The sequence below is a fragment of the Dendrobates tinctorius genome, unplaced genomic scaffold (assembly GCF_039654945.1).
Source record: "Dendrobates tinctorius isolate UK_male_01 unplaced genomic scaffold, ASM3965494v1 ptg000302l, whole genome shotgun sequence".
NCBI classification, from domain to species: Eukaryota; Metazoa; Chordata; class Amphibia; order Anura; family Dendrobatidae; genus Dendrobates; species Dendrobates tinctorius.
The window spans coordinates 4,324,538-4,340,426 of NW_027361969.1; the positions used below are offsets into that span (position 1 = coordinate 4,324,538).

Consider the following 15,889-nt stretch of genomic DNA (forward strand, 5'->3'; position numbering starts at 1 on the left):
CGCACTTCTCCAGTCCAAAGGACATCCTAATGTCTTCACTGTAGATCCTTGTCAGGTGGATCATTGAATTGATGTCTCGTTCATTCTTCGCATACAGCTTGATGTCATCCATGTATAGGAGGTGGCTGATGGTGCTTCCACACTTGAACTTGTATCCATAGCCAGACTTTGTAATTATCTGACTGGAGGGGTTCAAGCCTATGCAGAACAGCAATGGGGACAGTGCCTCACCCTGGTATATGTCACATTAGATGGTCACTAGTGCTAGTTTTCTTGCGTTCACTTCTAATGTTGTTCTCCAAAGTTCCACTGCGTTTCTGAGGAAGGTTCTTAATTTCCTTTTGACATTATAGAGAGCTAAGCATTCACAGATCCATGTGTGTGGCATTGAGTCATAGGCTTTCCTGTAGGGCACATCAGGTGCTCTCCAAACGCAGCATGGCGTCTGATCTCAATTCCAGCCAATTCTGCATTGAGAAAGTCAAATGGTTCTCCTTCCCTTCCAAGCTCTGCCATACGCCCAAACAGCGTTTTACCCCCCATATGGGGTATCAGCCTACTCAGGAAAAATTGCAAAACAACTTTTGGGGTCCAATTTCTCCTGTTACCCTTAGGAAAATAAAAAATTGGGGGCAAAAAAAATATGATTTTTTATTTTCACGCCCGGGCGTTATAAACTTCTGTGAAGCACTTGGGGGTTCAACGTGCTCACCACACATCTAGATAAGTTCCTTAGGGGGTCTAGTTTCCAAAATGGGGTCACTTGTGGGGATTTTCAACAGTTTAGGCACATCAGGGGCTCTCCAAACGCGACATGACACACACAGCCCATTCCATCCAAGTCTGCATTCCAAAACGTCACTACTTCCCTTCCGAGCCTCGACGTGTGCCCATACAGTAGTTTTCTCCCACATATGAGGTATCAGCGTACTCAGGACAAATTGGACAACTTTTGGGGTCCAATTTCTCCTTGTACCCTTGGGAAAATAAAAAAAAAGGAGACTAAAAGATCATGTTTGTGGAAAAAACCACCATGGTTACTTACCGGTAGCCGGTTTTTCCGGAACCCATGACAGCACCACCTGAGAGAGGGATCCGCCCCGCCAGGACAGGAACCTACTGAAACATAAGGGGCGGCACCTCTCCCCCGCTTCAGTTGGGTTACAGAGCACTGAGAGGACTTCCCGGTTAGTTACATGTTTAATCCAACACCACAACACTCAAAAAACATGCTACTAATTGTGCACACCCATATGGTGAAAAGGGGGGGGAATATACGGGTGCTGTCATGGGTTCCGGAAAAACCGGCTACTGGTAAGTAACCATGGTGGTTTTCCCTTCACCCATGACAGCACCACCTGAGAGATCTTTGGAGATTCAAAACACCTTAGGGAGGGACCACCGCTTGCAGCACCTTTCTACCGAAGGTTAAGTCAGCAGAGGAGGATAGATTCAACCTATAGTGCTTAAAGAAGGTTGAAGGTGAGGCCCAGGTAGCGGCCTTACAAATCTGTTCAATCGATACCTCTGCTTTTTCAGCCCAGGAGGTCGCCACGGCTCTGGTGGAATGAGCCTTGATGCCGTCAGGAATCGGGATACCACTAGCTGTGTAGGCTACACTAATGGCCTCCCTAATCCATCTAGCAATAGTCCCTTTTGAAACCCCATAGCCTTTCCTGGCACCCTGAAAAGCTATGAATAGGGACTGGGACCTCCTCCACTGGCTAGTCATAGATATGTATTCTACGAGAGCTCTCTTAACATCCAGACTATGGAATTTTTCCTCCCCCAGATTTTTTGGGTTCTCGCAGAAAGATGGAAGGACAATTTCCTGGCCCCGATGGAAATCTGATGCTACTTTGGGCAGATAAGCGGGGTCTGTTCTTAACACTACCCTATCCTGAAAGACTTGCGTATAAGGTGGATTTACTGAGAGAGCCTGTAAGTCGCTTATCCTGCGGGCTGTCGTAAGGGCCACTAACAGGATTGTTTTTAGGGTCAGAAACTTTAGGGGTAGCTGATGTAATGGCTCATAGCACCAGGTTTAAATCCCAGGGGGCTATCCGGGGTATTGGGATAGGCCTAGCTCTATGGTAGGATTTAATAAATCTGGCTACCCACCTATTTGATGCCAATTTGCAGTTGTAGAGTGCCCCTAGTGCAGACACCTGAACTTTAAGTGTGTTCACTGCTAACCCCATCTGCAACCCCGATTGTAAGAACTCCAGGATGGCATTAATCGGGGGGTTTTTTCCTAACGGCCTACCTAAGAACTGCAGGAACTTATTCCATGTTCTGCCGTAGATGTTAGTCATCACTGGTTTCCTACTCTTTAGCAGGGTGGCCACCAACCCGGGGGAGAACCCTCTATCCGTTAAAAGCGACCTTTCAAATTCCACGCTGTCAGATGGAATCCTTTGACCTGAGCGTGGAATATTGGACCTTGAGCTAGTAGGTCCGGGATTTCTGGCAGAACCCATGGAGCGGAGAGGGACATCCTTCGTAGCAGAGCAAACCAGGGCCTTTTTGGCCAAAATGGAGCTATTAGAATCACCCTGGCTTGATCGTTTCTGATTTTTCTGACAACTGTTGGAATTAGAGCCACTGGGGGGAACGCATAAGCCAGCCTGAAGTTCCACTGGATGTGCAACGAGTCCACTGCCCAGGTTTTTCTCTCGGGTTTAGAGAGCAGAACCTTTCTGTTTGCCTGTTGTGCTTGTTGGCAAAGAGGTCTATCACCGGTTTCCCCCAAAGCGGAGTTATTTTTTGAAAAATGGACCGGTTTAGCGCCCATTCCCCCTGCTTCAGGGTATTGCGACTCAGGAAGTCTGCCTCTATGTTTTCTGCCCCTTTTATATGTAAGGCTGTCAAGGAGTGTAGGTGTTCCTCTGCTCTGCTCAGAATGTCTCTCGCCACTTCCATTAAGGAGTGTGATCTTGTCCCTCCTTGGTGGTTGATGTATGCCACCACTACCTTGTTGTCTGACATGATGCGTGCATTTCGACTCTGGAGTAGCGGAATGAAGTGACTTAGGGCCTTGCTCACTGCCCATAGTTCTCTCAAGTTGGAGGATGCTTCCTTTTCTTGACGCATCCAGGAACCTTGACCTATGATGCCCCTTAGGTGTGCCCCCCACCCCGAGGAGCTTGCATCTGTCAAGATTATATCTGACGTCTGTCTGTCCCACGGTATTCCCAAGGTCAGATTTGTCTCGTCCAGCCACCAATTGAGAGAGTCTCTGGTTTTTAAGGAAAGCTCCAGCTTTCCTTCTAAACGCCCTCTTAGCGATCTTTGTGCTGTTAGTATCTCCCACTGGATTTGCCGGGTGTGAAACTGAGCCCACCTGACCGCCGGAATACAGGATGTTAGGGTACCTAGCAGAGACATTGCTCTTCTTAATGTCATACGTGGTTGGTTTTGGCCCGTCAAGGCCAGATTTTGCACCTTTTCTATTTTGGACTCTGGGAGCAGACACTCTTGCCTTTCTGAGTCTAGCATAAATCCTAGGAAGGTCTGTTTTTTTAGGGGTTGCAATTTTGATTTTTTGAAATTGACTATCCACCCTAATTCCTGCAAGGTGTTGATCACCCGGGTCAACTGCGCTGTACAGTGGTCCTATGAGCTGCCTACTATGAGAAAATCGTCCAGGTATGGTATTTATGATCGTGTCGTGAATCCGGAGAAAGGCTGTCACTTCCGCTATGACCTTGGTGAAAACTCTCGGGGCTATAGATATGCCAAACGGAAGTGCCCTGAACTGAAAGTGCCTTAGTGTGCCTTGAATATAAAGTGCTACCCTCAAGTATTTCTGGTAATCTGGGTGGATAGGGATGTGATAATACGCATCCTTTAAATCGACTACGGCCATGAAGCAATCTTGGTGTAGCAGCTTCACCGCCATAGTTACTGATTCCATCTTGAAGGTCGAGTTCCTTATCCATAGATTGAGCCGTTTGAGATTTATGATTGTCCTGAACGTTTGATCGGGTTTTTTTTATCAGAAAAAGGGGTGAATAGAACCCCTTCCCTTCCTGTATGCGTGGTACCTCGGAGAGTACCCGCTTGTCTATCAGGCTCAGGATCTCTGTTTCTAAGGCCACCTGCTCTTCGGTCACCTTCCTGATGGGTGTGACGACGACCACAGGTTTTGGCTGACGAATAAAGGGAATTTTCAGGCCTTCTGTTAGGATGGTTAGGATCCAGGCGTTGGAGGAGATCTTCTCCCAAGCTTGGAAAAAGAGTGCCAATTTCCCCCCCACTGGAATACTGGCGTCACTGTGGCGACTTCTTTGAGGTGGAGGTGCCTCCACCAAACATAAACCCCGATTCTTTTTTTCTTTTATCCTCCCATCTTCTCCTGTCAGCAGGAGGACGCCCCCTATTGAATCTCCCCCTCCAAAAGGGCTGTCTCCTCTGATCCATAGGGAATCTGGGGAAGCCTTTTTTCTTATCGCCTGCTTTCTCCAGTATATCGTCCAAGTTCTTGCCGAACAAGAATCGACCATCGCAGGGGAGAGAGCATAATTTGGCCTTGGACTGAAGGTCACCCGGACAGCCTTTAAGCCATAACGCGCGTCTAGCAGCATTTGATAGTGACGCTGCCCTGGCTGTCATCCGCATAGAGTCCACCGAGGTATCGGCCAAAAAAGCTGCTGCCCCGTGCAAGAGATACATCTCTGATAAGATTTTCTCTCTTGGGACCCTTGAAGCCAGCTTTTCTTCTAACTGCTGCAGCCAGATCATGAGGGAGCGTGCCGTGCAAGTGCCCGCTATCGCCGGTTTTAGTCCTCCTGCTGTCGCTTCCCATGCGTGCCTCAAATATGAGTCCGCCTTCTTGTCTAGCGGGTCTCTAAGAACCCCTGCGTCTTCCAGGGGCAGGGCCGACCTTTTGGAGGGCCTGGACACTGCTGCATCTATTTTGGGGATTTTGTCCCATATCTCCGCATCCTTATGATCAAAGGGATATCGTCTCTTAGAGGTGGATGGAAGGGACCCCGATTTTTCGGGCTTTTTCCATTCTTTCTCAATAAGTGCCTGGATTTTCTCGTTTGCTGGAAAGGTTCGTTTTTTCCAATCCTGAAGCCCCCCAAACATGACGTCCTCTAGGGTTTTAGCCGCCTTTTCTTCCTGTAGGCCCATTGTAGCTCTAATGGCCTTTAGGAGGGCGTCTGTGTCTTCTACGGGGAAACATGGCTTACCCCCCATGTCGCTGTCTGAGGAGTCTGAGGAGGATGATTTTTCCGCCTGAGATGACATTGACGCGGAATACGAGGGGGAACTAGGGGGATCCTTCCTGTTTTTTTTCCCTTTTTTCAATAGGGACTTAATTGAGCCTTCCATTTCTGACCTTAGGGCAGATATCAGATTGGCTGCGAAACTAGGCGCTTCCTCCGCCATAGTCCGCTGAATGCACGCAGCACAGAGATCTTTTTGCCAATCTCTTGCTAGGGGAGATTTACATATAGCACAATCCCTATTGTTCTTCTTGCTTCCCGCTTTTCTGGGCCTTTCCTACAGGGTGAAGCATACAACAGAAGCCCCTATTAACATAATGCTAACATTCACGAAGATCACTCACCACCCGAAATCAAGGGTACCGGACTCGGAGGCTGCGTCGGGGCACGTGACCTGCGCTCTTTGGATCTTGAGGAGTCCCCCGACCTGCGGCTGGGGCGACTGCTGCTGGAATGGCTTCTATGCTTTCTGCCAGAGGGCTGAGAGGGAGGCAGGGACGCTGAACGGTCCTGCTCTGACTCCATGTTGCACCACTGTTTGCTGCCGCCTCCTCTTTTTAAATAACACGCCTCCGCTCAGGTGAGCGTGTCTCTCCCCTCCCCCCTGCGACCGCCGGCCGACCACTTCAGAAAGCCGGCCGGCGTCGCACCCGGCGCCATTATACCGTCGCCCTTCTCTGACGTCAGCCGGCGCACCCAGCATGCAACGCGCCGCTGACGTCAGCGGCCGGAAGAAGCCTGCGTCTCTCCCCTGCTGTGGGGATCGAGATGCGGCGTGCGCGAGGGGAGAGCGGCGCGGTGGGGGCTTCCCGCAGACCCCGGGGATCCCACCGACGCCCGCACGAACCCGGAACCCCGGAGGGCCCGGGGACTGCGCATCCAGCACCCGACGGCCGACGCTGCAGGTTTGACACCTGTTCTTCCTGCGCCGGGACGGGGCTGGGTTCATCTTCTTTTCTTCGCCCATGACAGGTACTGCCGACAGTGGGGTTCCTTCCAGGACAGGAACCCAACTGAAGCGGGGGAGAGGTGCCGCCCCTTATGTCTCAGTAGGTTCCTGTCCTGGCGGGGCGGATCCCTCTCTCAGGTGGTTCTGTCATGGGTGAAGGGAAAATATGACTTTGTTCTTTTCATGCCCGGGCGTTATAAACTTCTGTGAAACACTGGGGGGGTTCAAAGTGCTCACCACACATCTAGAAAAGTTCCTTAGGGGGTCTAGTTACCAAAATGGGGTCACTTGTGGGGGGTTTCCACAGTATAGGTACATCAGGGGCTCTCCAAAGGCAACATGACACCCACAGACCATTCCATCAAAGTCTGCATTCCAAAACGTCACAACTTCCCTTCAGAGCCCTGACGTGTGCCCATACAGTAGTTTTCTCCCACATATGGGGTATCAGCGTACTCAGGACTAATTGGACAACAACTTTTGGGGTCCAATTTCTCCTGTTACCCTTGGGAAAATAAAAAAAATGGGGACTAAAAGATCATGTTTGTGGAAAAAATATGATTTTTTTTATTTTCACGCCCGGGCGTTATAAACTTCTGTGAAACCCTTGGGAGTTCAAAGTGCTCACCATACATCTAGATAAGTTCCTTGGGGGGTCTAGTTTCCAAAATGGTGCCATTTGTGGGGGGTTTCCACTGTTTAGGCACATCAGGGGCTTTCCAAACACGGCATGGCGTCCAATCCCAATTCCAGCCAAAAAGTCAAATGGCGCTGCTTCCCTTCCGAGCTCTGCCATGTGCCCAAATAGTGGTTTACACCCATATGTGGGGTATCAGCGTACTCAGGAAAAATTGCACAATAGCTTTTGGGGTCCTTTTACCCTTTGGAAAATAAAAATTGGGGTGAAAAGATCATTTTTGTGGAAAAAAAATTAGATTTTTTAATTTTTCGACTGTATGTTATAAACTTCTGTGAAGCCATGGGAGGCTGAAAGTTCTCACCACACATCTAGATAAGTTGCTTGGGGGTCTAGTTTCCAAAATGGTGTCATTTGTGGGGGGTTTCCACTGTTTTGGCACATCAGGGGCTTTCCAGACGCGACATGGCGTCCGATCTCAATTCCAGCCAAAAAAGTCAAATGGCGCTGCTTCCCTTCTGAGCTCTGCCATGCACCCAAATAGTCGTTTACACCCACATATCAGCATACTCAGGACAAATTGCACAATAACTTTTAGGGTCCTGTTACCCTTGGGAAAATAAAAATTGGGGGTGAAAAGATCATTTTTGTGGAAAAATTTGATTTTTTAATTGTACGGCTGTACGTTATAAACTTCTGTGAAGCCCTTGTTCTCACCACATATCTAGATAAGTTCCTTGGCAAGTCTAGTTTCCAAAATGGGGTCACTTGTGGGGGGTTTCCACTGTTTAGGCTCATCAGGGGCTCTCCAAATGTGACATGGCGTCCGATCTGAATTCCAGACAATTTTGCATTGAAAAAAATCAAACGGCGCTCCTTCCCTTCTGAGCTCTGCCATGCGCCGAAACAGTGGTTCCCCCCACATATCAGGTATCAGCGTACAAATTGGACAATAACTTTTGCAGTCCAATTTCTCCTGTTACCTTTGGTAAAATAAAAAAAAAAATGGACCTGAAGTAATTTTTTTGTGAAAAAAGTTAAATGTTAATTTTTTTTTTTAAACATTCAAAAAATTCCTGTGAAGCACCCAAAGGGTTAATAAACTTCTTGAATGTGGTTTTGAGTACCTTGAGGGGTGCAGTTTTTAGAATCGTGTCACTTTTGGGTATTTTCTATCATATAGACCCCTCAAAGTGGCTTCAAATGTGATGTGGTCCGTAAAAATAAAATGGTGTTGCAAAAATGAGAAATTGCTGGTCAAATTTTAACTCTTATAACTTCCGGGATCCATGGAAGCGTCAGAGTTATTACCTCATGAAGGGACAGTGGTCAGAATTTTAAAAATTGGCCCGGTCATGAATGTGCAAACCACCCTTGGGGGTAAAGGGATTAATGGCAACACATAAATAGCATACATTAGCTGCTGCACAGATACCGGTCGGGAAGACGACACTTGGTGAAAGGAAAACGGAGGGAGGTATCACTAATGTGCTGCTCAGACAGAATATCCTTAGTGAGACCCAGGTGCTGTTCTGAACATACTCATGTGGATGATAGCAGTGAACGGGTCAACACCTGTGTCTCACTAAGGATACTCCGTCTGAGCAGCGCATTAGTGATACCTCCCTCCGTTTTCCTTTCACCATGGCAGCAATGTGGCGCAGATCGCTTAGCTGGCCATAAGGAAAGGAAGAAACAGGTGAGTAACAAGTACGTTGTAAGGGCACTTACAAAAAATCAGTTTCTCACCTTCGATCTGAAGCCCCTCTTTGTGTCAGATGTCCTGTTATTGTGTGATGTTTAGCACCTCTCTGTATATCAGTCTTGATAGCCCAGGTATTTGGAGCAGCAGACCTCGCAAACAGGAGTTCCAGACCGATACGGCAGCGCAATCTATTACATGTAAAAGCATGTTGTGTTACATTCAGCATACTATAAGCAAAATATAGCAACACTGTTAGGAAACGTCTTACCTTAAAGTGAAACTAGGTTGTGTCCAATTATGCCTGAGACTAACGGAGGCAGTGAACACCTCTCCGGGTAATAAAGTCTTGTCAGGAAGTGTGATTGTCACGAAGTCCCCCACATTTAAATGCTGAACCTTCGGTAAGCTCACACCCATCATTTGTACAATCCCTGCCATCTCAGATACTTCAGGTGAGTACTTGCAATCTCCAGAAACAGAGTAATTCAGGGTTATATTCACATGTGTTGAGGCCAGGGTGAACCACGGGGGTGAAAAAAGAAGCTCCACAACACACACATCTAAAGGAAGCTGAAAAAGAGAATGATTGTATTTCACCATTCAATTCTGAGCAACTAAGTTATAGAAAATATAAAGGTATATGCGAACATGATGAAAAAATACCATTCGCTTTTATGTTCCCATGAATTGCAAAACAACTTTTTGTTATAATGCTACTGAGATCGATGTAAAATGAAGATTTTTTTTAGGTGCACAAATGGGAAGAAAAAAAATACAGGATAGGTGTAACATGTCAGACGAACAATCAGGATCCTCCTTTTTGTGATCACTAGATATTCAAGCAGTTAGGCAATGTGCCATCATACATTTATCACCGATAGTGTGGATAGGTGATAAAGACTTTCACGGAAACCTTTATTCCCTTGGGCCTTAAAGGGGTTGTCCATATCGTGTAACTGCAGAGTTTTGCATCCTTACAGCATGCCCACTGCACGCTGCCAGGATTCTCTGGTGTCCATGTTGAGATGAACAGTACGTAACCGCAAGTATGCGATTTGCATATTTCCAGCCACATTTCAACTGTGTGCTTGTCTCACTCAATTCACTTGTATTGAGCATGGCTGAGCAAGTCTAATCTGCATGTGATCACACACACGTATATTGCATGATTACGGTTTTATGACCTTGGCAGCGACACCAGAGAATCATCATAGTGTGCAGTGTGTGTTCTGTAAGGATTCAGAAATCTGCAGTCACATGGAGTGATTGCAGAATTTAAGCACAAGACTGGACAACCCCTGTAATGATGAAAGCAAATTTAGCAATTTTGCCAAATACTTATTTAAACAGGTATGTATCACCATTCATTTGTTAATTATTTTTTCAGAAGCGTTATTTGCTGAATATCAATGACATTAACAACATTTCAGATTTCAAGCAAACACTTGTTGCATAAGTTATTAGTGATGGGTCATGAGAGACCCTGATACCAGTGAAGTGTCCCTTACAGAGCTGTTTGCTTTTGATAAAATTATTGCTTTATCTACAGATTATTACTAAACGACTAGCAAAACCTACCACCATGTAGTATATCTCCCAACCATCCCAGATCCAGTGGGACTGTCCCAAAGTTAGAAGATGTCTTGCTGTCTAAGGAGGTTAAGGCTGTGTTTCGACTTAAAAAGGGGTATTCCCATCTCCAAGCCATGCTGATTAGCCCATGTGCAAGGCATTGCAGTAGCTCAGGTATCAATGGTTTTGACCACTAACACTGTCAGTATATCAATGGTTGTAACCATGGATACCTAAGCTACTACAATATTACACATTGGGATAGGATCTTGGAGATGGGAATACCCCTTTAAGGCTAATTTTACATTAGCGTTTTTTTTGCGTAGCGCATCGTGCGCAATAGAAACACATGCAAAAACTGCATCATGCGTTTGCGTTTTTTATGCGCATTCGTTCTCTAGGGGTTAAAACCAGTGTCTACACATTTTTACGCCAAAAACGCATGCACATGAAAACGCAGATGAACTCATGTCCATGCGCGCACCTGCATTCCCATAGACTGTAATACGTTATTTTGTCGCATTCCGTGCGCAAGCTTTTTTTTTACGCCTTTCCGCGGACCTAAAAATGCAACAGGTTGCATCTGGCACGCCTAGGTGCACAGCTTGAAAAAACGTATGCACATGAAAACGCATACTAACGCGTGCAAACGCAAGACCATGCATACGCCATGTTAAACATAGGGGCGCATGGCGCATGCAACCAATAGCGCACGATGCGCTGCGCAAAAAACACTAATGTGAAACCAGCTTAAGCTGTGTCCACAACTGAAAACAGGACAGTCTGTACAGCATTGTGTCTGCTCTCCTGGCTGTGCAGGTTTGGGGAGGGTCAGCATTTGTATTAATTTTCTATTTTCCTCACCCAGGATTCTTAGTCACAACCTCTTACAGGGAAGGCAGCAGACTTAGCAATGAGTCAAAGTTTTGGTTCACATTGTGTTAGGGCAATCCGTATAACAGATCCATTTAACGAATGCTCTAAAAATGAGCCCAAAATTGTCTTTCTGTGGTGTATTTTTGCCATCGCGTTAACGCATGTGGATGCGTTAGGTCATTTATGCGCCTGCCTGCATTTGCAATAGAGTTCTATGGCAGAACAAACGCTTCCGTTCACTGTGCGTTCACCGTACCAGACCCGAAAACATGGTAGTCTGCATTGGGAGGTGAGTCACAAACTAACGGACCATTGCAAACGCATGCCGATTTTGACATGTGTTAGGATCCGTTACACTAATGGAAGTCTATGGGTGCGTTAACATGTCCATTACATTGCGTTAGTGCTGCTTACAAACTGATCGCCCTAACGCAATGTGAACCTAACCAAAGGCTGAATGCCAAGGATAAGAGATTTTTTTCTACTACCATCTCCTCTATTGTTACAGGTACATAGAGAAACATCTCTGCATAACAGTACATCTTTAATCCTCTTACCCCAAAACCTGTTTTTACCTTCCTGACCAGGCCAATTTGTCAATTCTGACCGCTGTCAGTTTGAGGTCAAAACTCTGGAACGCTTCATTGGATTCTAGTGATTCTGACATTGTTTTCTAGTGACATATTACACTTCATGATAGTGGTAAATGTGTTTGATACGACTTACAAAAATGCTGGAAATGTGGCGAAAATTTTCAAGTTTCAAATTTTTCATTTTTATGCCCTTAAACAAGAGAGCTAGGTCATACAAAACAGTTAATACATACTGTAACTTTTCCCACATGTCTAGTTTACATCAGTACAATTTTTTAAACAATTCTTTTGTTAAGAAGTTATAGGGGTCAAAAGTTGATCAGCAATTTCTCAGTTTTCCAACAAAATTTACCATACAATTTTTTTTTTTTTAGGGACCACGTCATATTTGAAGTCTCTTTGAGGGGCCTATATGACAGAAAATACACAAAAGTCACACAATTCTAAAATCTACACACCTTCAGGTGCTTCACAGGAATTAATTCAATGTGGAAGGAAAAAAATAACATTTTACTTTTTTTTCACAAAACTTTTTACCTTAGTCCCAATTTTTTTTATTTTTACAAGGGTAACAGGAGAAAATGAATCACAAAATTTGTTGTGTAATTTAATCAGAGAACAAAAATACCCCATATGTGGGGGAAAATCCACTGTTTGGGCGCACGGCAGGGCTTGGAAGGAAAGGAGCACAGTTTGAGTTTAATGCAAAATTGGCTGGAATCAAGAGTAGACACTATGTTGCATTTGGAAAGCCCCCGAGGTGCCTAAACAGTGGAAACCAGACACCCCAAGGAATTTATATAGATGTGTGGTGAGCACCTGAATCCACAGGTGCAGCACAGAAATTAATAACGGTGAGCCGTGAAAATAAAAAATAAAACTAATCACATTTTTTTCACAACAATGTTCTTTTAAGCCATATTTTTTATTTTCACAAGAGTAGGAGAATAAAAGGACCCCAATAATTGTGCAATTTCTCCTATGGAGGCCGATATCCTATATGTGGTGGAAAACTACTGTCTGGGCTCAGAGCAGGGCTCAGAAAGGAAGGAGTGACATTTTGGAGCACAGATAGATGGAACAGTTTGTGTGCACCATGTCGCGTTTGGTGAGCGCCTGATGTGCCTAAACAATGGAAAACCCCCTCAAGTGACCCCATTTTGGAAAATAGAAATGTATCTAGAGACAGTTATAGTAATTATTATAATGTATTTGGTTTAACTAGTGCATGAATTTATAATGTGGTGGTATGTGTAAGTTGTGTGGAAAACATCAGATTATAAAAGTGTATTGTGTCAACAGGATAAAACCAAATTTTTTTACATTTACAGATGTGCGGCACACTGGCACAAAGGCCAGGTTTCACAATGGTAAATTGTATCTTTTTGTATTCCCCTCTATGAGCATACTCTGCACCTTTTTCGTGATCTTCCCTTCTTCTGTGTTTGGGGAACCTCTCCAGGAAAATGCTGACCTGGTACAATCCGGAACCATTAGTTTCAGAAGTACCAAGACCCTCATCTTCCTAAGTGCCAAACTTTTGGGCTATGATATCTACCTCCTGAAGAAACTGAAGGAAAGTTCCCATATTGCCTGCACAACAAAACAACACAAACGAATTGTACAGTGCCATCTGTACAATGTGCACAGCCAATTTTTGTACCATACTTTAGATTTTCGCATAACACTGTATGGTTTAAGGGCCTGATCTGAGAGATTTACACCACCCAATGAACTTTTTATAATCCAGGATACAATCCGATTTTGGGACTTGTGTTGTGGTACCCTGGACAGTGGCAAGGAAGCTGTTGTCACAGTTTATGGTGGTCAAGATAAGGCTATCCCTCTTTTCCTTATACTTGACCACCAGCATGTTGTCGCTGCATTGGGCTCTGCTGTCTTCTTTTCTCAGCAGTTGCCAAATTCGCGGCTTAGGGAGGCCTCTCTGATTTTTTTCACACAGTGCCACATGCAACTGTACCTCTGGCAGAGAGGGTCTTTAGGAGTGGCGTGCTGGTATAAAAGCTATTGTAGGGATTTTACTCGCTCAGGTGCAACGGGAGTCAATCAGGAGGCAAGTTCATTTTAAAGTTTCATGGGGTTTATTGCATCACAAACCCACAAAACAAAAAGAGAACAAAAGAAATAGCCTTTAGCTCAGGCAAAACACAGAACAAATGTCCAGTCCTTTAGGCTCAGTCCTGGAGCCAGAACACAGGAGGCTTCCCCTCCCCACATACAGCCCTGTGTTTCAGGAGTAGTCTACCTTATAAAGTTCTAGCCACACCCATGAACCCAGCAGCTGACTAGTCACGTGATTGTGACCTCACCAAAGGTCCTTGTCGGCCATACAGAGCTCGAAGGGCGAGAACCCAGTGGAGGCCTGGGGAACTTCACAGATAGAAAACAAGTAGATACGCTAAGAGACAATCCCACTCTCTACCGTCTTTCTCTCTGGCTTTTTTTAGCATGCTCTTCAGTGTCTTGTTAAATCTTTCAACAAGGCCATCTGACTGCGGATGATACACTGAAGTCCTCAGCTGGGAGATTTGCAGAATCTTGCACAACTCCCTCATCACCTTGCTCATAAAAGGTGTCCCCTTGGTCGGTCAGGATCTCCTTCGGCAAACCCGTCCGGGAAAACACATGGACCAGCTCGCGGGCTATACTCTTCGCGGAGGAAATTCTCAGGGGAATTGCCTCAGGATAGGGTGTGGCATAGTCCAGGTTGACTAATATATACTGATGGCCCCGGGGCTAATTTAACTAAGGGACCGACCAAGTCCATGGCAATTCTCTCAAATGGCACCTCAATAATGGGCAATGGCACAAGGGGGCTCGGGAAATGAGGGGTGGGGGCAGTTAACTGACATGTAGGACAGTGTTGTGAGTTCATTTTCCCCTTCACCGTCGATGTCTGATGAACTCCCTCTTCTGGTGAAGGAAGGTAGTGAGGCTGATTACCAAACACCTGATCTGGTAGATGATGACTGGGTAACAGGAAATTCTGACTGGATATAAGGCAGCCGACGCCCTTCTGAGTCGCTGGTGATTTCTCTGCTGGATTCTTGGAGACCAGTCTGATTCCTGCTTCCCAAAGATAAGTTTTTGCTCTGCTAGTGAACTTATTAGTTTTGTTTACCTTGTTTTTTGGAGTTCAGCCATCCCCGGTCGGGGGTGTGCTGAGTTCCATTTTTGTCTCTGATCAGTTTGTCTCTTTGCTCTGTCTTCAGAATTTACCTGAGTGCTGATATAGTCTTTTTGAAGTCCTAGCGACTTCAGGGCCTGTTTTTCCTATCAGACGGTTGGGACATTTTTTGGTAGGGTTTTTTACGGATTGCAGACAGCAGCTTTTCTATCCTGTCCTTTTTAGTTAGCTTGGGCCCCATCGTTTGCTCAACCTATCTTTCTAACTGTGTTAGTGTTTTCATCTTGCTTCACCGTCATTATATGTTGGGGGCTGCCTATTGCTTTGGGGTCTGCTCTGGGGCAATTTAGATTTCCCCTTTCTTTCTTTAGGCCTATTTAGTTCTCCAGCTGTGATCGAGGGGTCTAGGGCATCGTAGGAACCCCTCACGGCTACTGTTAGTTGTTGTGGATAGGATCAGGGGTCTGCAATCCGATAGCTACCAACCTCTCCGGTTTTCTGGACTTAGCTTGTATTTTTGTTCTTTCCTCCTTCGGTGACTCATTCATAACAGAATCACCAGCCATACCGCAGATCCTAGGGTACTCAGTAGCAGGAAAGAATTGTAAAAAAAAAAAAAAGGAAAAAAAAAAAGTGTCAGAATTTTTTTTTTTTTTTTTTTTTTTTTTTTGTGTGTATATTTTTTCCTCTGTCTCTGAGGCCATAGGGGAAATTTTTTTTTTCTCAATGGAGATGAAGCAATTGTCTGATCGTGTGGAGCAGCTCACTGCTGAAGTGCAGGGAATTTCCGCCTATCTTGCTCATTCACATGCTGCTGAACCAAAGATCCCTACTCCTGATGTGTTTTTTGGGGATCGGTCTAAATTTTTGAATTTTAAGAATAATTGTAAATTATTTTTTTGCCTTGAAGCCTAACTCGTCGGGGAGCTCCGCGCAGCAGGTTAAAATTGTCATCTCTTTGCTGCGCGGAGATCCCCAGTATTGGGCGTTTTCCTTGAAACCGGATGATCCTATTCTTACTAATGTGAACGCATTTTTTCAAGCCTTGGGGTTGTTGTATGATGAACCTAATGCTATTGATCAGGCTGAAAAGGCCCTGTTGGCATTGAGCCAGGGTCGGGATACTGCAGAGTTGTACTGTCAAAAATTCCAAAAGTGGGCGGTCCTTACTACCT

At 45.5% G+C, this 15,889-nt stretch overlaps 1 protein-coding gene across 3 annotated transcripts in view; it reads right to left on the minus strand.

The window, feature by feature from the left end:
* TMEM132A (transmembrane protein 132A) overlaps window positions 1-15,889 on the minus strand; it is a 310,163-nt gene that overhangs the window by 104,605 nt on the left and 189,669 nt on the right. For 2 of the 3 annotated variants that reach the window (XM_073560699.1, XM_073560700.1), the window contains 2 exons: window positions 8,794-9,095; window positions 8,570-8,713 (listed from right to left, as the gene is read on the minus strand). In XM_073560699.1, the coding sequence (XP_073416800.1) occupies window positions 8,570-8,713; window positions 8,794-9,095 (446 nt within the window). Of the gene's footprint in view, window positions 1-8,569; window positions 8,714-8,793; window positions 9,096-10,103; window positions 10,172-15,889 lie in introns of those variants that run through there. The other variant, XM_073560701.1, reaches the window with a different exon arrangement.